This window comes from Rhagoletis pomonella, unplaced genomic scaffold, assembly GCF_013731165.1.
Source record: "Rhagoletis pomonella isolate Grant_MI unplaced genomic scaffold, Rhpom_1.0 Rhpom_scaffold_00001, whole genome shotgun sequence".
Taxonomy (NCBI): Eukaryota; Metazoa; Arthropoda; class Insecta; order Diptera; family Tephritidae; genus Rhagoletis; species Rhagoletis pomonella.
Genome location: NW_023458555.1, coordinates 84,828,358 through 84,855,245, shown reverse-complemented (window position 1 = coordinate 84,855,245; position 26,888 = coordinate 84,828,358). Strand labels below are relative to the sequence as shown.

The following is a 26,888-nucleotide window of genomic DNA, read 5'->3' as shown; positions in this document are numbered from 1 at the left end:
AAAGTAGAATGCAAACGCCTTTTTATGGCGAATATTTTTATATTTTTATTATATTTTGATATTTTTAATCATTCATATTTTTTTTTCGGGCAACCCGGCGAATGGTTAATATTCTAACAGTTGTATAGTCTCCCCAGAATATTAAAAGTGCGACATCAAAGAATTCGAATTACCATATTCGAAACAATCGAGCCATATCCGCGAAGGAAACGTAAGCTCCAAATTTTTTTATTTGCCGTTTTTTTTTTGTTTAATAAATACTGCATATTTTCCACAAACAAATAGCTTCTTCATATCCATCATCTGTCAAACAAATACAACAAAAAAAAAAGCTGAAAGTGGACCATCCATTCTCGAGTTATGCGCCATCTGACGTACGCAAGTTTGGTATATACATAGAAACATTTATTTTCAATAACAATCGGGGGTTATATTCGATGTAAATAAGCTTGTTTAAATTAAATAATTAAATCAAATTCGTTTTTGTTTTAAAATACCACCATTCACTATTATCCACACCTTTTTATGGAATTTAGCTCCCATTTTAGGAAGTGTGATTGAATTCTTCCCCTTTTTCCCCTGCTTCCATAAACACTCCCTGTGGGTGGGAGTGCCAAATTTTAGAAAAAAGCTACTTACAAAACCTTTAATAATTGAATCATGGTTTTCTGTATACTGTGATTTTAAATAAATGTCATGAAAATGATTTATGAAGATGTTTTCGCTTTGGCGGCTGTTGAGCAATTGAGAAATAATCGAACGGTTCGTGAGCGGATAAGGCAAGGCGTGCATTGCCAATTATTCATTGGAAAACGTGGTTTAATTGTCTGTGGTTTACAAAAAGAATTAATAAAGATTATATTAAAAAACTGTAATTTTTGTGAAAGTATTAGTGTATCTCAGTTCTGAGGCGTTGCTTACTTTTACTTGAGAATTGTCAAAATCTGCAAAGACAAAGTAGCGGTACCACTGACTGTGCCACCTTTGCTCTCTACATCGTGACCTCAGGTCCTGAGTGTAAAATATGTAACTTTGTGCAAATACTTTTCACTACACATGTATATATGTTAAATTTTCTAACGCATACTAAAGACAACAAATTCTTTTACAGGCTGCACTTTAGTACCTGTGGAAGAAAATTTGATTGATAAAATATGGGGAGAAAAACAACCTAAACGGCCTTCTAACCCGGTTCTGCATTTAGAGCATAAATATTCTGGTTTAACAGTTGCGAATAAATGGGAAGATATTAAGAAGCAAATGCAGGATAAAATGGCAGATGTTCTGTTAGTGACATCTTTAGATGAAATTGCATGTAAGTATGTTATTCCAAACACAAACTAAACTAAGGCTTTATTTATTTATATAGTTCCTACAGCTTAATTAATTACAGCTTAAACTTATATACATATACATATTTATGTATATCGGTCTACTTCGGCCATTCGCAGCGTAAAGACATTCTCGCTATCGTGATCAGGTTTTGCAATTCGTTGATCTTGCTTACATACGTACAAATTTGCTAACTGCACTATAGTAGTGCACTAACAATTTGTATAATATTATTATTTATCTTTTTTGTCTTGTAATTATAAATCAATCTTTCTGACTAAATCACCGATATTGGGAAAACTAAAATGAACGGAGCAGAGCCCCCTTCAGAAACCGTTTTTGTGATCTCGACCCGGATACAAACCCCATCCTGGCAAACGATTTAGGAAAAATGAACATGACTTTTTACCTCTACCAGAATTAAAGCAAACGGCAACAGGACCATATATTCGCGGAATATACACACGTGTCTGAACTACGAAACGGAGACCTCCTTATTAAAACTGGGCATCTAACGGAGCTGTAACCCGTTGCCTCGCACACGCTCGTGTTGAGGGCCAAAGTCATTTCTGGCAACAGATCATCCCAGCTCTTCTGGTCTCTGCCTGCAAACTGCGCCAGTAGTCGCTTGACGTTACGGTTCGCTCTTTCCGTGGAATTTTGCTGCGGTGTGTACGGAGCAGTGAATTGGTGCCTTACTCCCATCTCCTCCAGGAATTGCTTAAATTTCGCGCTGGTAAATTGCGTTCCATTATCCGAGATCAGGATTTTTGGAATGCCGAATTTTCCGATAATCCGCTCTCTCACTGCTCGAATTACTCCCTCCGCTGTTGCCTTCCGCATTGGTACAATCCCGACCCATCTTGAGAAACAATCTAGTATTACCAGCGCCATAGTGTTTCCATGCTTGGATCGCGGAAGAGGTCCTACGAAATCAACACACACTGTCGCCCAGGGTTCTTCGGCTAGCTGCGTCAGCATCTTTCCGGCTGCTTGCTGCTGGCTTGGTTTGTAAAGCTGGCACGTTTCACACTGTCGCACGTACTGCCTCACGTCACGGAACATGCCCGGCCAATAGTACCGCGCTGTCGCCCGCGCTATCGTTTTTCGGATGCCCATATGGCCTGCACTGGGAACATCGTGAATTTCCCGTAACACCCTCTGTCTTTGCTCTGCCGGCACGCATAGTTTCCATGGCAACACGTCTTCATCGTCAATTTGTCCTGATATTCGCCTGTACAGCTCACCATTTTCGATGACAAAGTCAGGAAACTTCTGTGGAGACCTCCATCTCCGCCATCTTGTCTTTCAGCCACTTGCACTCTACCGCTACTCCTCCCGCCGTCATCGAACCAAGCAATGTTTCCTGGGGCTGTCTTGACAGCGCGTCTCCTACCACATTCAGCTTACCATTGCGATACTGCACATCGAAGGAGTACTGCTGCAGTTCCAGCGCCCACCTTGCAATCCGACCGGATGGACTCTCTATCTTACTCCGCCATTTTAGCGCTAAGTGGTCGGTGATGACGGTAAACGTATATCCTTCTAGGTAGGGTCTCATATTTCTCATCGCCCACACTATGGCCAGGCACTCTTTCTCCGTTGGTGAATAATTAAGTTCGGCCTTGTTGAACCGGCGACTCGCATATGCGATTACGCGTTCTTTTCCTTCAATCTCTTGGGTGAGAACAGCTCCCAGCCCGTAGTCGCTCGCGTCTGTTTGCAGAGTGAACTTCTGCGTAAAGTCGGGGCAAGCCAACACTGGTGCCTCGGTTAACGCGTTCTTCAGCGCCTCGAACGCTGTCTGTTGCTCGTCGTTCCATTTCCACTTGTGGGTCTTCTTTAGCATGGACGTCAGCGCATGCGCCACTTTGGAAAAGTCGGGGACAAATCTTCGGTACCATGAAGCTATCCCTAGGAACCTCCGTAACTCCCTTATATTTGTCGGTGGTGTCAGCTCTTTGATAGCCGCGACCTTCTCAGGATCGGTGTGAATGCCCTTCTCGCTGACGACGTGACCCAGATACTTCAACTGCTTCTTGAAAAACTCGCATTTTTCTGGGTTGATCCTAAGATTCGCCTGCCTAAGCCGTCGGAAGACCTCCGAAAGATGTTGGACGTGCTCTTGCAGGGTTGCGCTGATGACAATAATGTCATCCAGGTAGGCAAACGCATACGGCTCTAGCTCTGGACCGATAACTTGGTCTAACGCACGCTGGAACGTCGCGGGGGCGGAGTGGAGCCCAAACGGCATTACTCGCCATTGAAAAAGGCCACGCCGTGGCACTGTAAAAGCAGTGTACTGCTTGCTCTGCTCTTCCATCGGGATTTGCCAGTAACCGTTTTTCAGGTCAAGACTGCTAATATAACGCGCGCTTCGTAGTCGGTCAAGGATATGTTGGATCTTCGGTAGGGGGTACGTGTCGGGCACTGAACGCTCGTTCAGCTGTCGGTAGTCGACGCAGAGTCTCCCCTTGCCGGTCTTCTTCTTCGGCAACACTATCGGGGCGATGTGCGGGCTGTGTGAGGGTTCAATACACCCTTTCTCGATAAAGTCGTCGATTTCCGCGTTGATGATTTCCTGCATCTTCGGGTTCTTCGGGCAATACCTCTGCTTGATCGGCCGGTCATCCTTATGACGATCCGGTGAGTGGCAATATTTGAAACTCCAGACATCTTCTCAAATTTGCGTTACTCTGACTTTAAGAACTCTCTCGCTTCGTCGGTTGTCGCGGCTTCTGTAGGCATGGGGTTTGATTTGGGCTCATCGCAGTTACCTGACCTCTCTGCACCTCCCTCGCGTATTGCCGTGAACGTTTCTACTCCTTGGGCGCAGCTCTCTTCTCGGAGTGTCACGTCTAAGTCTCCGCAACATAATCGGACTCCCGCCTTTGCCAGGTAATCGGTTCCAAGCACCACGCCATCCATCAAACCAGGCAGTACCAAAAGATCGCTTTCATGCACCTGATTCGCTAACTTCACTCGTGCCGTTATAGCCTTCAGCACCGTTTTGGATCTCCCATCACCCATTACCACACGCGTGTTCACTTGCCTAGCCTCTCCCACATCCAGTCTCTTAACCATGGCTTCGCTCAAGAAACTTCTTGTTGCGCCTGTATCAACTGCAGCTACTACGTCGACCTCATTTACTCTGATCGCCGCCATAATTCGGCCATCCGACTGCCTTAGTACACTATTTAGTTTGGACGAGGCTGTTCTACCTGACGCCCCACTCCTCGCCGCAAATGGGACCTCGACCCGTTTCCCGATGCACTACGGCAGCACTCTCGAGTCGGGACATTGCATCGACCACAGGTCCAACAAAACTCTCTCCGTGCAGCTCAACACTCCCTCGCAAAATGGCCATCTCACCCGCAAAGTCTACACGCAGTCCACCGATTAACGTACTCCGACTGTAGTGTTGCTACACCGCGGTGTGGTTCAGGTCGGCGCTGTGTTCTCCCTGCTCTGGCCGTCTCGTCACTCCTAGGCAGCTCGCGCATGTGCTGATATCTCTCCGTAACCCGTCGAGTTGTTCGCGCTACGGCTCTCTGTGTCTCTCTCACCGGGGGGGATATTTTCCATGTCTTCCGCCAAACTCACTAGCTCTTCTAGGGTGGTGAACTCGGATCGTTTGACGTACCATTGGAACTCGCTTCTGGAGTTTCTGTAGATACGCGTCAGCTTCTGCTCTGAGGTGTAGTTCGCGTGTCGCATCAGACTCTGAAGGGCCAACACATAGTCTTTAAACTTCTCATTCTGTTGTTGGACGCGACGACGGATCTCATCGTCTAAGGTTTCGTGGTAGCGAGAGTTTAAGAAGAACCTTAGAAAGTCTCTCTTGAAGTCCTCCCATTGTCGCCAATTCCGGTTATTACTGCGGAACCATGTCAACGCCTTCTTCTTAAGTAGTTCTGGCATCGCTCGCGGTAACAAGTCACGATTCACCTCGTATACTTCCGCCAATTCTTCTACACGTTCGATGAAGCTGAGCGGGTCTCGGCCGCCGTCGTATTTGAAACCCCACTTACGGACTCGGTCCATGATGGTTGCCAGCGATGTCGTAGGATACGTTGCGTATGGCTGTGGTGTCTCAAACGCGGCAACGGGCATTGGTGATTGCATGACACTGGCTCCCTGGTTTCCACTTGGTGTTGCTGCAGTAACATTCAGCGCAGGCTTCGAGTGTTTCGCTTCTAGCTCTTCAAACCACGTTTGGTAGTCTTCGTTGTTATTTTCTTCTTGTATAAATGAAGCGAAACGTCTTCGCAGCTCTTCGACTGTTCCTGTCTGTTCGAGGCCGAACTCCGCCATATAGGTCAGCAGCTCCTCTCGGTTGAGGTAATGTATCCACCTGAAAAGAAAAAAATATTTGTTGCATTAATTTTTTTTATTAATTATTAATATATTAATTTATTTATTTTTGATTATTTCATAGCTGTAAGTATATATCAAATAGAACACCTCTTTGAGGTAAATATTTCGAGCGACGAAAGCTGAACTAGAAACACAAAATTTATGATATCTATTTCGTGACGAGAGTTATACGAATTTTTTAACTGCCCTGGAAACTGACGCAAAATAGTTTTATTCATTCTGAACGTTGCAAAGTTCAGTCTACTCTTAGAAACACAAAATAGAAAAATCGGAACTTTAGCAACGTTCCGAATAAATAAATCTACATATTTTGCGTCAGTTTCCAGGGCAGTTAAAAAAATGCGTATAATTTTCGTCACGAAATTTATATAATAAATTTTGTGTTTCTATGTAGTTCAGCTTTCATCACTCGAAATATTTACCTCAAAGAGGTTGTCTATTTGATATATACTTACAGCTATGAAATAATCAAAAATAAATAAATTAATATATTAATAATTAATAAAAAAAATTAATGCAACAAATATTTTTTTCTTTTCAAAGCTAAATTATAAAATTTAAAAATTATAAAAAAATCTATATTCATTATTTAAAATTAAGTTCATTATTTAAAATTAAATAAAGAATAATTTAGTTATTATTTAAAATCAAATAAATGCCGTAAAGCGAGAAAGAATAAGTGTTACTTTTAAAATTTTATTATAATAAATAAAAAAATGCATCAATATAGAAAAATAAAATTTAATACATTTATGTTGTTAGACGCGTTTATGACAAAGCATACAAAATACATAAACAAATTAAATTCAAATATTCATTATTATTATTCATCAAATAACTAAAATTTTAAAATTTTACAGCTTGGCAATAATATTTTATGTACGATTTTTTTCAGGCAAGCATATATGTATGGTTTTATAATTAAAATATCTTACCTATGATATCAATTTCGATTGGTTAACAGATCGATGTAGTTACCTATATTTACGTAGCTGTTTACATCTACTTGCCAATTAGCTATGGACAGAAATAAGTAGGCGAGCCTACCTAGGCATATTCTGTGTGTTAAAAACTATCAATTGAGATAAAACTTATTCGGTTATCACAAGAGTGAAGGCGATGAAAGACAATTGATTAAAATTAATTCAATTAAAAATAGCTATGAACACTTTTCGATAGGCAAGTTATCATAGGCATATTTGTTTGTAAATTATATTTGATTACAAATATGTCTCATCGAGTTATCAGATCGGTGAAGGTCGATCTCCCACGGTCTCCTCTACTATATGTACATACCGTCGTTTAAAGTTCAAATCCGCGTATCGTCATTCTGCAAAACCGCGTAACTGACATTGGCTGCCAAAAATTGGATTTGCTCACACAAGCTCTTGGCTCAATCCATTCGTCCTGAAATATGCTAAGAAATGCCATTGCTTTATAAAAAAGATAAGCATTTTGTAATATGAGTGTTATGTTTATGCAATCTCACTTATGCAGTTTTGCATTATCTTGATACGCGGTTTTGTACTTTAAACGACGATATATGGGCGGTACGTTTGAAAAATTTATTCGTTTTTTAGAGACCGGTAGCACATAAGATTTGTTACTGTTTAGACACAGGTCATTTCCCCTCGCCCATGTAAAGAGGGATGTATGCACATATACCACGGTGTCTTGAACCAAATTCAACTGAGTCGGTCTGGAACGATGGAATTTCCAATTAGACTAATTTGGGGGGACGTTACCTAGTCAGAATATGCGAAGTTTGAAATGGTAGCAAGTGCCGTTTTCAAAAACTGTAACTTTTTCGATTTTCAGCCGACATTTTCGAATTTAAGTGTAGTATAAATAAGACTGTATATGAGTATTTTTTTAAATATTGAGCCCTAACCGCCAAAATAACGTAGGTGACATTTTTTTTGAAAATTTTATGTTTGATACAGCTTAGAGCATCTAGATGCATTTCTGCATCAAAAAGAAAAAAAAAAACAAAAAAATATCACTTACGTTATTTTCGCGGTTAGGGCTCGATATGTATATACTTGTATAGCCTGTGAGGAATTTCGTACCCATCTACTACAATAGCCAACTTTTTGTCCACTTATAACGTCCAACTTTTATCTGGTTTCAAAAAAATTACTTATACACTTATTACTTTATAGGTATTCTTTTATAAGTTAGTTTTTTCATTTAATAATACACACTTGTATTATCGTCCCGGGCCGGTACTAAATATAAATAAAATCCGGGCCCGGGGGGAAACACTCCCACCCTATAGTCGGGCCTGCACATATATGTATAAATAAGAACTGCTTCAGTTGAAATCTGGCAGGTATTAAATAACAAAAAAACTAATTTAAATGTGAATAATTCAGTCGAAACTTTTTTAGAACCTTCTTTTATTTCTATTTAAATGAAAGATTTACAAATATTATTAGAGTTAATTTGTACGCCAAAATACCCGTACTTTAGAGATGACACCCGCCATTAATACTTGGTCATCCCTTTTGTTAATCGATTGAGCCTGTTTTCGCCACATTCTGCGGAACTGCGTTATTCTTGAAGCCGTGCATCTGGTTTTTTTTAATTTTGATTGCATATGGGCCTAATAACGCTCGATCGTTTGCAGCTCTGGGCAATTCGGAGGATTGGCCTCTTTTAGTACAACGTATAAAACTCTTGCGCTTTTTGTGCACAATGGCTTGTTGCCAAATCAGGCCAAAACAATACAGGTTCTCAGAACAACACTCCAGGTGCAACAACATGTTCAGAAAGATTCGGATTCCTTTTCAAAGTTCTTAGAACATCCTTCTGCACTATTTTTTTTTATAGTGTCTGATTTTCCGCCCGATTCCGCCTTTCTCTCAATGCTGTCATTTTTTTTTTGATATTTGACAATACATTTTGTACCGTCGACCTTCCAATTTTCAGCAATTTTACTAACCGACATTGGGAGATGTGTAGATTTTGCATGAATTCGTCCAAAATCAATTTTTCTTGCTGAAGTTCTTTGCTGTCCACATCAGTTATTTTTAAAGTTACGCTTATGAAACTTAACTGTAATAAAAAACAACGATTGCAAAATCAGCACACTAAATAAACGGCTGATCGAATAGTCGATAACAAAGTTGTGCTATGTAGAATACTGCTAGATTTCAAATGAAGCAGATCTTATGTATACAATCGATTTGTATATATGTAACTATATATGATCATTCATCTAGAACCTTATCGAAAACCTACCTGAAAATCGAAAAAGTTACCGTTCTGTCGTTAACGCTTTATGGTCCGTGAGGAGTTCAAAATTTCTTCCGCAAAGATATTGAAGGAATTTAGTTATCCCATATAATTTTCTTTATCTACTTAAATCTGCTTTTGTGAGCATATTAAATTAATTATTCAGTAAGCATTTATTGTTAATTTTTCTTTAGTCTGTAAGGTACTTTGCACTGTAGATTTGCCCCTCTATTCTAACAGAGTCACAAAACTTAGCTCATCACTGTTGTGATTTCTAGTGCGCCGAGAAATGTGTTACAAAAAATTCGATTTTGAGTGCTAGAAAAATACACAAAAATTTAAAAATTTATATTGTAGCGGCATATTTTTTGCAGCGGCAAGCTTTGAGGCGCAGTAGAAATCACAGCAGTGACGAGCTAAAGTTTGTGACTTTGTTAGAATACGGCTGTAAAAATTAAAATAAATAAATAAATAAATAATGGCGAATGCTTCCTTATCTACTTGGGAGTATCGCAATTGGTTGGTGTTGAGGGTTTTAGACGCATGTGCAATTGGTTTTTCCGAACCATCGGAATAGCGATGTGATATCACAGCCCCAATGCCATGCTTTGAGGCCACTATAATAGGTTGGCGGTCATCGTAATGGACCAGCTGCGTAGCTTGGACAGCGGAGATTGAACAGCGGTTTCTTGACTCGGAAGGCAATTTAAAGTGGTTTTGTTTCCTTCACAAGACGTTTAAAGGGGCGGCAATACTTGCGAAGTATCCCACAAACGTATAATAATTTATCTTTCCAATAAATGCATCTAATTCCAGAATATTTTGCATAAGTTTGATCACTTCAATTTTCTTTTCGGAAGGTAGTATCTCATTAGCATCGATGATATGTCCCACAAACTCGTTCTTTTGCAAAACTGCACTTTAGCCCGTGGTGCAATAATCGTTGAAAAGCGGTTTTAACGTTTTCCAGATTCTCCTCGTTGGTTCGACCCGACAACATAATATCGTCCAGATATACCGCACTATGTGGGATCCCGGCTGTAACATTCTCCATGAGTCGCTGAAACAGCCCCGGTGCACTAGCTATACCAAAAGGCATACGTTGGCAAAAACTTTTTGGCTTCTTCTGATAGCTCCAGTTGAAGATATGCTTCACTTAAGTCAAGTTTTGTATAGAATTTACCATTTTGCAGTTTGTGCAAGAGTTCTTCTATCCTGGGTATTTGATATCTACCTATTTCAATTTGAGAATTTACCGTTACCTTGGAGTCGGCACAAATACTCACACAACCGTTCGGTTTATTGACCACGACTATCGGCGCGGCTCACTCACTTGCTTCAATTGCTGGTAAGCCCTTTGCCTTAACCAGCCGCTCTATTTCATCGCGGACTTCATCATATTGTGCAAATGGTAGGTTGTATGGCTTATAGAATTTTCGGCCGAGCATCTGGCTTGAGCTTAATATCAGCTTTGAACGTCGTGTAAAGACCCAAGTTCGCTGAAAAAATCTGTTGATATTCACGAGCGAGTTACTGCAGCGCAATGATCTAGCTTTGTTCTAATGCCCGACCTGTAATGCAATGCGTAACACTCTACGGTGGGTATAACTAAACTAAAATTTAACGCTTGAAACCAATCGAGTCCCATAATTTTTGTGGCTTTATTACTCTCTACTAAAAGTACTGGAAACCTCTTGGTGGTTCCTCTGTGAGTAACATCAACATGAATAACGCCTCTCAGTACGCCTTCAAAACTGTCTGAGTAGGCGAGTAAGGTGGTCTTTCCAACTGAAGATATGTGGATAACCCGATTAGAGAACACGATGCGCCTGTCCTGAAACTTTAGGCTCTGCTTGTTTACGTTGAGTTTGACAAATACTTGTGTAGGCTTGTCCTCACTATCAACTGAATTTATGGATTTGAGCAACCCAATTGATTCGAACGATGCTTCGTTCAGATCAAGGGTATTCGCAGTCTCTTTTTGCGAAATTTTGCTATCATAGTGCCTCGCAGAGGCTTTGTGTGTGCCTTCTGATTGACATACAGAAGCGATGTGCCCCTAGGGATACAACGATACCATGGAAGTATCGATACCTGTACCTGGAAGTAGCATCGAAAGTATCGATACCTACTAAGTATAGAGCTGAAAGTATCGATACCTACTTATATCGGTATATGTATATACATATAAAAGAATTGTTTATAAAAAAACGCTATCACATATCTGTGAATTTTTGTCAAAATAACTTATGTGACGATAATGTTTGATTTTAGAAGAATGGTACTTAATCTTTTTAAGAAAAGCTTTAAGTATTAAATTATGTCTTACTAGGATGGCCTCCCAAAAAAACAAGAAAAAGGTGCAAAGTGTCCGGTAAGTTGTTTTGTAAAACCCCCACAGAATTTTGGTAACAGAATTTTCTTTTTTTTATGTACGTATTTTATTTGTTATACATAATTATTTATTTTGTACAAAGAGAAAGCGATTGAGATAAAAAATATGTTATAATTTATTTCATCCAAATTAACTAATTAATAAAAGTTACTGTTTTGTAACATTGGCCAACAGCATTTTTGCAGAGTAACAATGATATATTTCTGAAAGAAGTAATAATCTTGATAATTTTTATAGGACAATATTATAGTGTAGTGCAGGCATTCATATGGCTAGCTTAGTGAAAAGTTGCTTAGTCGATTTGTAGAAATTTTACAGGAGGAAAACAACCTTTCAAAACATTTCCTTCAAGAATTTTGCAAAAGGTTCCGTTGCAAATTAAAATATTTAGAATTTTTTGTGAGCTTATCGAATTTTCTGTGCCTCTTCTGGACTTAGTAAGTTTGCCTTAAATTGAATATAAACGGGAGGAAATAAAACAAGCACGTAGGTTAATCCTTTTGGAGATGTTGCGTTTTTAATTTACCTTGCTTCCTATAGCCACATATAAGTTTTCACAAAAAGTGGACTTAGATTAGATGATAATGGGATCTTTATTTGTAGGACTTTCTTTTCGTTGGCAACTAAACTGCCATCATTTTTTAACAATTCACAATAATAATTGGATTAAAAAAGTCCGGGAATAAAATTGTCACTGAGTCGGGTTTCGATACAAGTACTTTCTTCTGAACCTACTCAGAACTCGGTTCAAAAGTATCGATACCAAAATTGTTTGGACACGATTTACCAGCTGCTTCTAAAGTCCTGGACTTAGTCGCCTTTCAGACACGTCAAGTCTTGCTTTCAAGTCTGCTCGTTCGTAGGCGAAGGAGGTGAGAAGAGAGAGGAAGAGTACAGATACCTCCGTACCGTCAATTCGTTTCAAGTTTTCTTGTCTCTTTTGATCTTTTCGTTGCTTCCCATTTAAAGAACCAAGGACTTGAATTCAATTAAAGTTGACGCGTGTGGAAGCAAATAGAAAACACAAAAGAGAGTGCGAAAAAAATTGCTTTCAAGACTTGACGTGTCTGAAAGGGGACTTACGCTCGTGACTACCACGTTTCTTGCTATATTTCTGCCTGTTTGGTTGTGTGCCTTGTTATTTTCTCCCCGAACCTCGCTGCAAGTCTTTACCGCCGACTCGTATAACGTTGCGATGTGTAGCACATTCTAAGGTCATATTTGTTTTTTGAAGCGCTGTGCTGCGGACCTTATCGTGTGGGGTATGCATCACGATGAATCGATGAATGATTCGTTTCAATGTTCTTTCGAGCACTGGAAAAAAAACACTCCTTAGCTAATCCCCGGAGTTCAGACACACAGTCCGAATAACACTGGTTTGGTTTCATTTTGATGGAAACAAATTTGAAACGATCGGCGAGCACGTGCTGTTTCTGAAAAAAATGTGTAGATAGTTTTGCCAATAGCTCACTGTAAGACTTCCCTTCTCTTACGTTATCGTATAATTTCTGTAAAGCTCAAAAGTCTCCGTGCCTATGCACGAAAGAAAACTTGCCCGTTAAAGAGTTTCGTTTGCAACTCCATTCGCCACGAAGTGTTGTTCCATTTGCTGGATGTAGGTAGGCCATGTTTCGCTACTTTTATTAAACTGCCTGAACACTGAAATTAAAAGTTTTCTGCTGCAACGCACATGCTGACCCCTTCGAAATTTTCTGTTGGGCTATGCGTTGCAGCTTCTCAAATTTTTTTCAAAAAACCATCTTTTGTTTGCAAAACAATGTGCAATCTTGTATTATATCATCCATAGATTTGTATATACATTAGGGATGTTGCGAATGTGGAATTTTAGACATCCGCGGACGCGAATGCGGATGTTAAGTATTTTTAAGAAGCAATTAGAATCTAGCATAATGGTGTGATTAAACACCAGCCCTTACAAGCCGAACCAATATATGTCAGGTTTTTCTAAAGCTTTTTAAAAAGAATTCTTCATTCCCATTCCTTTAGCTATTTCAGAATTTGGGGAATCTGTAACTTCATCAGCGTTTTTCGATTTTAGTTTTTGTAATTCTTTTTTAATACTTTCTTCTGCGACTGGTTTGAAAAATTTGTGCTTATAGCGAGCTAAATAGGTGGATATGGAAAATAAAGGGTGAACACACCAAAACTGCGACACTTTGGGAAGCTTATAACTTACCCAAAACGAATTCAATATTTTGAAATTCAAATACCATAAGCTGACCATGACTTTAGTTGGTCGTAGAAGAAATTCTATTTGAATTTGATTCCTAGTTTATTTAAAAATTGCAACCGAGTTAGAAACGAGACAAACCATTTTGCACGAGTTTATAAATAATCCGGCCTTAAGTACACGTAAAATTGCTAAAAAATTAAAGATTGCACTATTCGACAGTTTGCAGGATTTTATTCGGTACAAATAAGGCCTGGCAGTTACGAGAAAACCAGGGAGCGGGGGTTAGCATGGTCAAAGTGATAAAAACAGTGCTCGGAAGGTCCTCAGTGCGTTTTCGCGAGATCCGAAGATTTTGTCGCGTTATGTTGCAAAATCCGCACGGAGATCGCAGTTTTTCGTACAAAAGGTAAAGCTTCATTGAGATGTTCTACAGCTCAAACAGCGCCAGACCGAGGCGCAAAGTAGAATGTTACAGCGAAATCGCGCATTCGGAAGTTGTATAAATTCTAAATTAAAAAATACAACTGCATTGCTATGGACTACGAAACCTACTGCTATAAAAATTCAAAATATATTGCAGGTCAAGATTTTTATACTGGTGCAAGTCGTCAAGATGCCCCTGAAAGTTGTAAGCTGAAAATGAAGTCAAAATTTCCAAAAAAAACCACATGGTTTGGCAAGCTATTTGTTCCTGTGGCTGTAAGAGCAGCCCTTTTTTCCCATCCGGGACAATGAATGATCAAGTTTATCGGGATGAGTGCCTCAAAAGGCGTCTTCTGACATTTATCAACAGAGAAGGAGTAGGCCACTGTTCTAGGCGGACATGGCAACCTGCCACTATGCCAAGGACACATTGCCGTGGTATAATGCAAATAACATCAATTTTGTACCTCACGACCTCAATCCACCTAATAGCCCAGAGCCACGTCCTATTGGGGAATATTGGTCAATTGTCAAAGGAATCTTGAAGAAAACAGGTGAAACACTGAAAAATATTGAAGAGTGCAAAACAAAGCAGTTGTGCGCATCGCGTAAAGTCGATGATGCAGTCGTGCAGAACATGATGGCGCGTGTGCGATGAAAATACCGATCACTCGCATATGGAGCAAATAATAACTAATATTATAACATTTTAATAATATCTAAACTTCCAAGTTGTATAATATAAGAAAAAATAATTTCAAGGCCTTCTAGTTTGTTTCTGGTAGTAATTTTTAAGTGTCGCAGTTTTGGTGTGTTCACCCTTTAAATTATTATTTTCCAGGAATGAAAATTTTGAGCAAAATTCTGTTTTCAAAGTCGTGGCTGCCAGCCGAATCGGATCAGAATAGCACCCCGTTACGTAATTATTATCTTATATAGTTTTTTAATTATTTTTGCATCGATTCTCTTTATAGTCAGAAGTTGATCATTTCTGCTGGAAATCCCTATTGAAGGAGCTTAATCATTGACTTTAAATAGCAAAGAAGGGACAGTTTTAACGGAGAAGTTTTTAGCCAAGGATCCAATGTATATCCCTATGAAGAAAATATTGCCCGACAAGTAAACAAAATTACTGTTTCTAAAATTTTGGTAAAAATAAATTCCCCAAAGAACCCCATTTGAAATTATTGAAACGAATATACATATGTAAGATCAAAAGCAAATCACGAAAATTTGGTATGTATGACTGCCCATTGATAGCTCGGTTAGATAGCTTAAGAAATAATATGTTTAAAGAAATTTTTATCAAAGTTGATAAATACTGGTAAATTACACAATTACACAAATACTCCCACGACCACATGCAAAAATATTGTCTACAATTTTTTCTTTTGTTTGCCATATATACGTTTTATCGGTGCACTTGCACAACATTCGCATTCGCAAAAACTCCGCATTGAATGTTAAAATTAATGCGGAAGCTCCGCGGCTGCGAATGCGAATATTCGCAAAAACCCTGATATACATATATAAGTATGTATGTACATACTAACTCAAGTGTGTATATGTACATATAGGTACATAGTCGTATGCATGCGCGGAGTTTGCATATTAGGAAGTAAGATTCATTTGTACGGCATTTCCTCTTACTCTGCATATGCCTAAATCTATGCAACCAGTTGCAATAGCAAGTAAAAACAGGGTTCTTCTAATGAAATTAAAAGTTTTCTGCTGCAACACACATGCTAAGCCTTTCGTAATTTTCTGCTGGACTATGCGTTGCAGATTCGAAATTTTTTTCAAATAACCATCTTTTGTTTGCAAAACAGGAAGCTGAATTCGTTTGTACGGCAGTTCCTTTAACTCTCGTCTTCCCTTTGTGCAATCTTGTATTATATCATCCATAATTATGTATACACATATATAAGTTTGTATGCACATACTAACTTAAGTATGTATACATGTAGGTACATAGTCGTATGCATGCGCGGAGTTTGCATAATAAGAAGTAAAATTCATTTGTACGGCATTTCCTCTTACTCTGCATATGCCTAAATCTATGCAACCATTTGCAATAGCAAGTAAACACAGGGTTCTTCTAATGTCATTAAAAGTTTTCTGCTCCAACACACATGCTGATCCCTTAGAAATTTTCTGCTGGGCTTTGCTTACCCAACAAGCAAAATAAACTTAAAGAAAGTATTTTGTAAGTTTTCTATTATAAACATTAAGCTTACAAAACAATGACATTTTGTTTATAAAACGCTTGAAAGTAAGCGTAATATAATCGAAAAGGAACATTGGCTATAAGCGCAGAAATATAAACTTGTAATAAATGTTCAAAAGAAAGCTTTTTATAAGCGTAAAAGTGTAAAAAGTTGTTTATAAGCGTATGAATATAAACTTACCAAACATTTTCAAAATAAAGCTTTTTATAAATATTTTTATAACCCTTTATTTAAAGATATATCATTAAAAACTCATACATAGATTGCTTAACATCTAGAAACTAAAAGAAATGCGAATTTTCAGCGGACTCATCTACAGTCGCGAAAATATAAGTAGGGAATAGACATTTTAGCATACAAATTCACGAAAACACACAAAAATTTAGCATAAAAAAGTTAATTTTTACATCTTGTTGCGTGCTTTCAATTATATCCGGTTATTGGCAAATTGGAAAAATGACATCGATGCAGCTATATATTCCGCGTCATCGCCGCCATTCTCATTGATGAACTTTTCTGAAAAAAAATTTAATACATTTTTAATTGAATGTTAAACTAAGAAAGGATAAAGAGAACTCATCATTTGAAGACTCGAATGCTCCACCGATTAGCGCAGCGGGTCCTGGATTGGATTTTTTTTACCGCATCGGTTTTATTTAATTTTTTCTTTTAATAATATATTTTAAAAAACGTAAACACGTCATTTCGATTGAAAAAATGTTATATTTGCTACTTCATGTCGTTGGCATTTGCATTTCATTTATAAGTTTAAGTTATTTTTAAACATTGGCTCTCAAAACTTATTAAAGGTTTATTTGATAAAAACTTTTAAAAAGCTTAATATTAAAAATGCTTATTTAACGCGTATTATAGCAAACTTACTTTAAGTTATTTTTAAAAACATTTACTGAAATGCTTGTTGGGTTTTGTTTGAAGATTATCAAATCAAAATATGTATGTATACATATGTATGTATGTATGTACATATATTTATTTCCTAAAAATATGCGTTGTTGAGCTCCCTTAAATATTTTATTTGCAATGATTGAGACCTGGTACAAGACAAAAGAACAGGGAATTCGTCAGCCTTGTTCAAACTTGGACCTAAAATACGTAGGATTCTGAAGCCAATAAAGCATCATATGACTTCGCTAATTTCTTCACCAATTTCTTGCATAGATTGCTTAAAAGCTTCAACATCCATGCATTCGACTCCATTAGCTTTAACCTCACGATGCACTATGGTCCCAATTCTGTTTTTTTTGCATAAAATCGTAGGTATCTAGCTGAAATTTCGCACAGAAAAAGATTGCGCAAAAAACGGCACAGCTGTTTACTTTTCTCTTTGTGCTGTATAGTTGATGTTTTTTTTTTTTGCATTGCTGAACTATGATACATATTTGTATGTATGAATATGCATGCTTGCATTCTTAATTGTTGATATATCACGGTTGACGCTCTAGTTGGGGACAGAGATAGTATACACACTTATTGTTGTTGTTGTTTTGCTGCCCATGACTAGTCTAATGTGCCTTTGATTGGCGATTAGTTTAATCTTTCTGTTTTTTATGTTTGATGCTTCTCTCGCTTCATATATACCTGCTCGTCTTGTTGTAACGAATAGAACTTATAAAATTTTGACATTTGAGTCAATAATTCGCTCGCTGTTCGTTAGAATAATTTCAATTTTTTAAATTTATTATGCCGGAACATTTGCAATTATTACGTGCTACTCCCATAAGAAGTATGCCTTTTGCGTTTTGCGTGTTTTATTTAAAAAGAATATTGTGTGTAAAAATTTGTATTAATTGTTTTTATAGACAGGGTAAACATACCGCCAAATTGACCAAGTTGCTGATACATATATGTGTGTATAATAAGATGGACAATCCATGGTGCCGCAGTTTAATTTGCGTTAAACAGACATATATATATTAGCACAGATTTTTGTAAGTACTCTATGGCTGATAAATATTAGTGTTATGATTATGTGACTAATTTTTTACCTGTTTTTAGTATAATTCTGATGAGGGTGCAATATTAGCACCGAAAGCTAAATAAATGAATTGACATAATACTTTTCAATTGGCTCGTGGATATCGTCTGTGGTTTTCATCTTGAAATATTTTTTTTTCGTAAATTGCCACGCCCACATCTTATATCCCCTTTTTTCATTTTTGTCAGAGGCAGTTTGTTTCATATATCGAATTAAAAGCAATTAAGTGATGGATAAATGTTTCAAAACTTTTTTAGCGTTTCGAAGCCCGTTTGAAAAGTACCAAATGCGCAAACTGTCTTCAAAGTAGTGTATTTTTCATATATTAACTTTTTTTAAATAAAGTTTACAAAAAAACCATAGTAACTAGTTACTTTTTTCTTTTTCGTTAAATAATATTAATACAATTTGGCATGGCTATAAGCCATCTGACATGCGTTATAACAAATTTGGGTCAAATTTTTTATTTCAGCAGGCTTACTTATGGATAAAACGATACCATGGAAGTATCGATACCTGTACTTGGAAGTAGCATTGAATGAAAGTATCGAGAGTAAGTATCGGGCTAAAAGTATCGATACCTACTTATATCGATATTTGTACCTATATAAGAATTGTTTGTATAAAAAACGCCATCACATATCTATGAATTTTTGTCAAAATAACTTATGTGACTACAATTTTTGATTTTAGGCGAATGCTACTTGATCTTTTTAAGAACAACTTTAAGTTTTAAAACATGGTTTACTAGGATGGCCTCTCCGAAAACAAGAAAAAGGGCAAAGTTCAATACGTTGTTTTTAAAAAGTCCCCAGAATTTTGTTAACAGAATTGTCTTCATTTGTATGTATGTACGTATTTTATATGTTATACTTATTAATTATTTTGTACAAAGAGAAAGCGATTGAGATCACAAACAATTATTTTATAATTTATTTCATACAAATGAACTAATTAATAAAAGTCATCTGTATTATAACACTGTTCAACAGCAGTCCTGCAAAGTGACAATGGTATATTTCTGAAAGAAGTAATCATGTTGATAATTTTTAGAGTGAAAAGCTGCTAAGTCCATTTGTAGAAAATTTAAAGGGGAGGAAAAAAAACTTTTCAAAACATTTCCTTCAAGAATTTTGCAGAAGACTCCGTTGCAAATTAAAAGATTTAGAATTTTTTGTGAGCTTATCGTTTTTTCTGTGCCTCTTTTGGACTTAGTAAATTTGCCTTTAATTGAATACAAACTTGAAGACGTTGCGTTTTTAATTTACCTTGCTTCCTATATAAAAATACATATGAGTTTTCACAAAACGTGGACTTAGCAACTTTTCACTTCAAGTTAGCGATATGTTAATGAGATAATCATCTATAATCATAGGTATTTCTTTATAGGAATTCTTCATTGGCAACTGGCAGAAAATTTTAGATATTCACAATAATAATTAGATTAAAAAAAATCCGGAAATAAAATTTTCACTGAATCGGGTTTCGATATAAGTACTTTCTTCCGATACCTACTCAGTACTCGGTTCAAAAGTATCGATACCAAAATTACTTGGTATCGGACGAAAGGTATCGAGTATGTACTTGTATTTACTAGTATCGTTTTATCCCTAGGCTTATTTATTTATAAAAAAGTCTTGTATGTTTAATCGCTCCAGTTATCGGCATCTAAATCAAAAGAGTATATTTCAATATCCGTTTTCGGCTCGTCCGAGTATGTGCTATCTAATTCGTTTTCAGAACTCAAATCTTGTTGGAGAGGACGACAGCTGATTGTATTTGTGGGTATGTAATTCCCTAGGGGTTATAATAGCGCTATTACGTAAGGTGACCAGAATTTTGTAGCATTCCAGGAGGACAAATTCTCCATATTGAAAACACAAAAAATTTCTTTTATATTTATTTAACACATAAATAACGAATAAGTTAACATTGTTAAAAGAAACAAAAACAATTAAAATTTGCTCTAAATACAAGTCAAACAAGTTAATAGTACACCGCGTTACATAATTATAAATAGAATATAGAAAATGAGTGACAACATAAAAAAATGCCAAAAATCAACGATATTTTGTAGACATATGAAACTCGCACTTTATTTTACTAAAATTGCATGGGTATAAAACCGCATACGCAAAACTTTCGCTGAATTTTTATATATTTTTTCGATTGTCCTGATCTTTTAATGAAGGACACTCCTCTAATTTTTAGCAGATTTTTTCTATGAAAAAAGGTTAAGCCTTCTGTCATTAGTAGTCGAAAACTGAAACCAAAACGATTTTTCTAACTTGTTGAATATCTTCTTTCTGTTTTGTTTATTTGGTTAAAATCTTTTCTTTTCAGGCGAATGCCGAAAAAGTGCAAGTTCCTGATCAGGTACACGACTGAGGGGTCATACATAATTACTATCCAGTAGATAATATCAGGAGCTGAAATCTTATCCAAAAGGCTTTTCTGAAAGTTATTCCTTTCTTCTTCATTTTTTGTATGGAGCGGCACAAATTGAAGGGCTTCTGCTTTCGCTACTCAAAAAAAGAGCTTTCAGAAGGGCTTTTGTAGGACGCCGTTTGAAGAAGTTCTTTTAAAGTTTTTCTTAATTTATAAAAATCATACTTCTTTAAGGAATTTATTTACTGCTCATATCAAATTGTTTTATTTAGACTTGCAATTCCTATTGAATCTTTTTTGTAATGCTAAGTAATATAAACATATACTTAAGTAAGTATAAGCACTTTTTTCAGTCCTTGTTGGGTAAGTCTTTTATAATGGCTTCACTTAAGACAGCCTACCTAAATTATCTTCAGGTTATGAATATAAAAATTGGCAAAAACGGTCATGAAGTGCGTTGTAGGATATGCGGAAATTCGCTAATGGTGGTTGGGAAAACATTCAAGACCACGTTAAAGGCGCCGCTTTTTCAAAGTTACGTCACCGTCAAGATAAATTTGTTCGTTTATAATTAAATATTCAGAACTTGAGCGTTTCATTATCATCAACCTTTCAGTTCTACGAATTGTTTCACAAAACTACATTGCTTATAATATCAGAACCAAAGCAACTTTACTTATAGGGAATATATTGGCACCATATTCACTTGTGTCTTCGTTTTTGATTTGGATGATAAGTGTCTTAGTCGATGGGTTCAGGATTGTGGCAGCCGTAATCTAGGTATGTTAAATTAAAATACATCCCTGGTTCTTTTCCAGCACGTCGAGATTTATTTTTATTGATGACATGTACTTACATGTTAGAATTTTTAGCAATTTCCATGAAAAACCAAAAGTTAATTTATTTAGAATAGAATTTTTACTTAAAAGCCAATATTAGTAATAATATTCATAAAGAGCCTAAGTAAATCAGAACGACTTATGTTATTTTGAAGTTAACGCTAGTAATGCACGGCAATGCTAAAAAATATTATAAAAATTATTTTCTCGAAAAGTTTTCGTGACGAAATTTTATTATCTTTTTGGTAGCGTGCTACCTATACATACCCAAATCGCTAATTAATTTTTTAAGGGGAAAACTACACAGGTCTGTGCTATTTTTGATTACGTACTTGGATGTGAAATAACACATTTTATAAAAATTTTTAAGCAGATTTGCGCTCCGATGCAACGAACATACTTATTTTAAGCCATCTTACAAAACCATTTATCAAGATAAAAAATCCTCATACACAAATACACTGATAAAACCTATACCTACATATGTATGTATCTGGCAAACAAAATGACTTATGGTAGGCAATAATTTCCACCTGTGGAGACGCGTCGTTAGCTGATCTATCAATCTAGTAAATGGTAAAATATTATTGATTAGGGCTAAAGACGGTTCACTGTTCAACTTTCGCAGGCGATTAGTTGAATCAAATGTTTACATCATTTAACTGAAATTGGAACAATGTAAACGCCTAATAAATACAACGATTAGAAAATAATAATATTCTGAACGCAATTTTTTTAAAAGTTCATTACTGATACAAAACTTGAAAGGAGGACAAGGAGGACATTTTTGCCAAAAGGAGGACAGAGAAGGACAACATTTTTGAGGTGGACAAATCACGTTTGAGGAGGACAATCCTCCTCAAAGAAGGACGGTTGGTCAGCTTATATTACGTCATACGTCATGAGGTAATTTCTCTCTTTTTTGCAATTTCTGTCTAACAGACAAGCACAAGGAGGACAAAAGTGCATCCGAAGAGTCCATTGACCTACTAAAAACATCACACATGTTATTTTTTCTGTTGTTTTTTCTTGCTTGTGCGATTCTATCTTTCTTGTAATATTTATTTCTAGCTTCTGAAGCATTTTCGCCGAAACATCCAATTGGAAGTAATGAATTTGAAATAGTTTCTGAACCGTGCGCTAAGCCTTTATGAACTGTTGCCGACATTGGGTACCAAAAATACCTTTCCATGTGTATTGAATCCGCTTTTTCGCACAAGTGTTCAAATTTGGTAACATTAATCGAATATTCACAGGAAATAGCAATCAAAATTATTTTAAAGCAATGCAACATTTCGATATCAACTTGCGTAATTGAGGAGAAAATTTCCAGATTTTGAAATGCTCTTCTGGCAGTATTTCAATCATTTGACGTTCCATTACCATTTGGTCTGGGTTTATAAACATAAGTACCCATTTCCCGCCAATATTGATCTTGTAATTAGCTTTTACGCAGTTTAAATGCTTCTTTATCTGACACCTCTCTAATTTACCATTTTTTATTCCGAGTCTGTATGAAATATGTAAAACCAATTCGAAAAATCGAATCCACGCGTGTAACGGACTTATGCCGAAGTTCATTGTATTTGGCTTTGGTTTGAAAATGTCAGATTTTATATTTTTAGTTGTTAAAAGCTGTTTTGGGGTTGCATGACATATTGGACATCTTTGAATCGAGTTAGTATTTGTTAAAATATTTAAGACTTTTCCATCAATTAAAGTCATATGCATTTCGTACCTGATATTCATTTTTCTGCCGTTATCGGTATAGTAATCAAAATCATTTAGATTAGCTATTTGTAAATCTCATTGATTATTTTGCTCCAGAATGAGGAATTTCGACTCTTTCACAAACTGCATTTTCAATGGCCTGCAAAATCGAACGGATTTCGGGTTTCTATTTATCTATATATTAATACGCTAACATAAATTTTGTCTCCGTTGGTTTGTCGATTCTACCGAACCGATTTCAAAACCAAGAACACCATTGGAAAGGCATTTTTCATGGTTTCACAATTGGTTGAAAATTACGGCCAAAACCGTCGTTTAAACATTTCGTATTTGTGTATAGATGTTGCTGCAACATGTTCAATTTGACATGTTTCGCATGCTGTTTCACTTCTCATTTGAAATAAAGATGAATATGAAGATGAAGAAATAAATGATAGCGATGAAGGCAAAAGTGAAGATAAAGATGAAAACGGAGACAATGACAGAAACATAAGAATTAGGGTAACTGAAAGGGTAAAAACATTTCTTGAATTTATGAAGGGAAACTTCTTAAGCGGCAGTTGGTTGGTTGGGAGTAAATTTTCAAATTCAAGGGGAATAATGCAAATGGAAATGGTTCTCAGCGGTTTAGCGGTTTGAGAATAAAAACAAAAACAAAGATGCCTAGGGTACAGGCAAAAACGAAGATCAATGTAAATTTAAACACTTTAAGGTAAAGGTGAAGAGGAATATGCAAAAATAAAGATAAATAGGAAGAAAAGGATGAGGATGAAGATCGATATTGTTATTTTTATCGATATAATAATCGATATTGCTATGACAAAATAATCGATATTGCTATCGATACTGTTATTGATTAAATAACTGTAAACGATATAATAATCAATATAATAATCGATATTGTTATCGATACAATAATGGATATTGTTATGGGTATAATAATCGATTAAATAATTGATTTTGTTATCGCTTTAGTCATTTATATTGTTAACGATATGTACAATAATCGATACTGATGATTGTTATATTTATCGATGAATTAATCGATTTTACAATCGTTATGTATATGTTATGGATATTGTTATCGGTATTTTTATTGACACAGTTATTAACAGGGTTATGGATATACTAATCGGAACATGGAATGTGATCACATTACATGACATCACATCACATTTTATCACATGATATGAAGAGACATCACATGATATTGCATGACATAATATGATATCACATCACATGATATCACGTGACATGAAATTAGATGATATGACATCACATTATATGGCATGACATCACATGACATGACATCATATGATATGACATCACATTATATGGCATGACATAACATGACTTGACATCGCATGATATGACATCATATGACATGACATCAGAGGATATGACAACAAATGACATGACATGACATCCTATCACATAACATAAAATGACGTCACATCTTATCACGTCATCGCTACGTGCATAGAAAAAGAAACGGATATAAGCAAAGATGTGAAAGATAAAAACAAAGCTGAAGACCAAGGTAAAGTTACCGATTTCAAAACCAAAAACACCGTTGGAAAGGTAATTTTCTATAGATGAGGAGAGTTTTTATAGTTTCGAAATTGGTTGAAACTCGTCGTTTAAAAATTTTCATATTTGTGTATGGTTGTTTTTGCAACCTGTTCAATTTAAGCCGTTTCGCATTTTGTTTTACTTCGTATTTGAAATTAAACTTTAAAATAAAGATAAATATGAAGATGAAGAAACAAGTGATAACGATGAAGATAAAAAAAGGCAACGTGAAGATAAAAACGAAAATTGAGATAAGGTGAAAATGGAGACAGTGAGAAATACAAAAGAGTTAGGTTAACAGACTTGAAATTTTCCGATAGGAATCGAAATAAAATCAGCCATAAAGGTTACTGAAATTTATCGAATCATCGAAGTTTATAATTATCGACATTTATCCATGCCTATTAAGTTATCGCAACGTATCGAATTATTCAAACTGATCAATGTTTACTGAGTTGTCGAAATTTATAGACACAGAAACTTAGTTGTCCAAATTTACGGATGGTTATCGAGCTATAAAAACATGTGGGATTAACGAAATTTGTCAAGTTAAAGAAATGTATGAAGTTATCGATATTTATTGAATTATCATTATTTATATACCTAAGGAAATTTATCGCGCTGTCGTAATGCATGGAGTTCTTTCAACTTACAGAGTTATCGATAATTATTGATCTACTGAAATTGGTTGGTTCAACGAAGCGAAGTTTATGGAATTTTCAAAATATATCGATTTATCGAAATTTCAAAGTTATCGATTTGTCACTGCTTATCGAATTTAATCGTCTTAACAGAGTGTAACGAGTTATCAAAATGTTTAGATAGTTTCCGAAAAATGTGGAGAAGTCAAAAGTAAAAATTTATAACGGTATCCAAAGTTTTAACATTTTTGAGTTATCGAGATTTATCGAGACCTCGAATTTCACAGTTATCGAAATTGGTCGAGTTAACGAAGTTTGTTGAGCTATCGAATTTTAGTGTTCTTGAAACTCATCGATCTATCGATATGTATCAAATCATTGAAATTTAGCGATAAACTTGAATGTATCGGGTCAATTCCAAGTCCTGCCGAAGTCCTCCAAAGACCTTCTCAGATAAAAAAAAATTTCGTTACGTTTTAGCAGAAGATTTTCCGGTTAGTTAATTTGTACCGTATAAGTTTTGCTACGTGTTAAGTTAGAAAACCTCTCCAAGGCTTCTAAAACTAGAAAAACTGTCGAATTTCGACAGTAACTGGCACTCAGTCCAAATAATTCGCCCAGATAAATCCATAATTTTTAACGGTATAACAGTTACAAACAGCGATTGGTCGAACAGTTCAGGTGTATCAGATTGAAATCTTTGTTTAAACGTACTCTGACCCGTTGTTCCGTCAAACCTATAACTCGCAACTAGAATAACATTTTTCGCGTCTGCCATTACACCTAAAATGTCATGTTGTAATAGAATGATTCTTTCAGTAGTATGATTTTAGAGATTCTGTAAAGGAACCTCTGCCAAAGAATCAGTTACAGTTAATGCTTTAGGTCGGCAAAGTGCCTTGCAACCAGGGTTGCCACTGACAAAATAAATACTATCCATTTGAAAAAAAATCTACCAATTGTGGAAAATATCTACCAAAAATTTTGTTTTAGTTATTTTAATGAAAACTATACTTTTGTTATTTTTTTCAGTTAATTCAATAAGAATTCAAATTGTGTTTAAGGAACTCTTTATTTAAGAGATCATATTAATGGCATCTGCTCAGTTTTTTCAACCAAATGCGAAAGTGATGAAACTAAAGGCAACAACGAAACTTCATCATTTGAAAAACCTTCAACTGGAGTTATTATAGATAAATACAGTGACTCAAAAAAAAACCCTTGGTGATTTTTTTTTTAATATTCACCATTTTTTTAAGTAAATATTTTTTGTATTACTTTATAACAATATTGTTTGCGCTTTAGCCAAACATATAAAAATCAAGGATTCAAGCTAATTACAACAAAAAAAAAAATCAAAAAATTTTCGTCTAAATGTCGAACTTTCTACTCTGAATTTTTTGAACTTGAGACTAATCAATGTACTTGAGACTAATCAATCTCGAAGTGGGTAATTACATACTTGTCCGTTCTTTTTTTATTTAAATAACACAGGTTTACAAAAAAAAAAAGTTTATGCATATTAAACCAAACCA

At 36.0% G+C, this 26,888-nt stretch overlaps 1 protein-coding gene across 1 annotated transcript in view; it reads left to right on the top strand.

Annotated features, from left to right (window-relative positions):
* Positions 1 to 702: 702 nt before the first annotated feature.
* Positions 703 to 26,888, top strand: part of LOC118733732 (xaa-Pro aminopeptidase ApepP-like) — a 104,694-nt gene continuing 78,508 nt past the window's right edge. Inside the window, exons 1-2 of the mRNA XM_036463269.1 lie at positions 703 to 762; positions 1,093 to 1,315. Of these exons, the coding sequence (XP_036319162.1) occupies positions 703 to 762; positions 1,093 to 1,315 (283 nt within the window). The remainder of the gene's footprint in view (positions 763 to 1,092; positions 1,316 to 26,888) is intronic.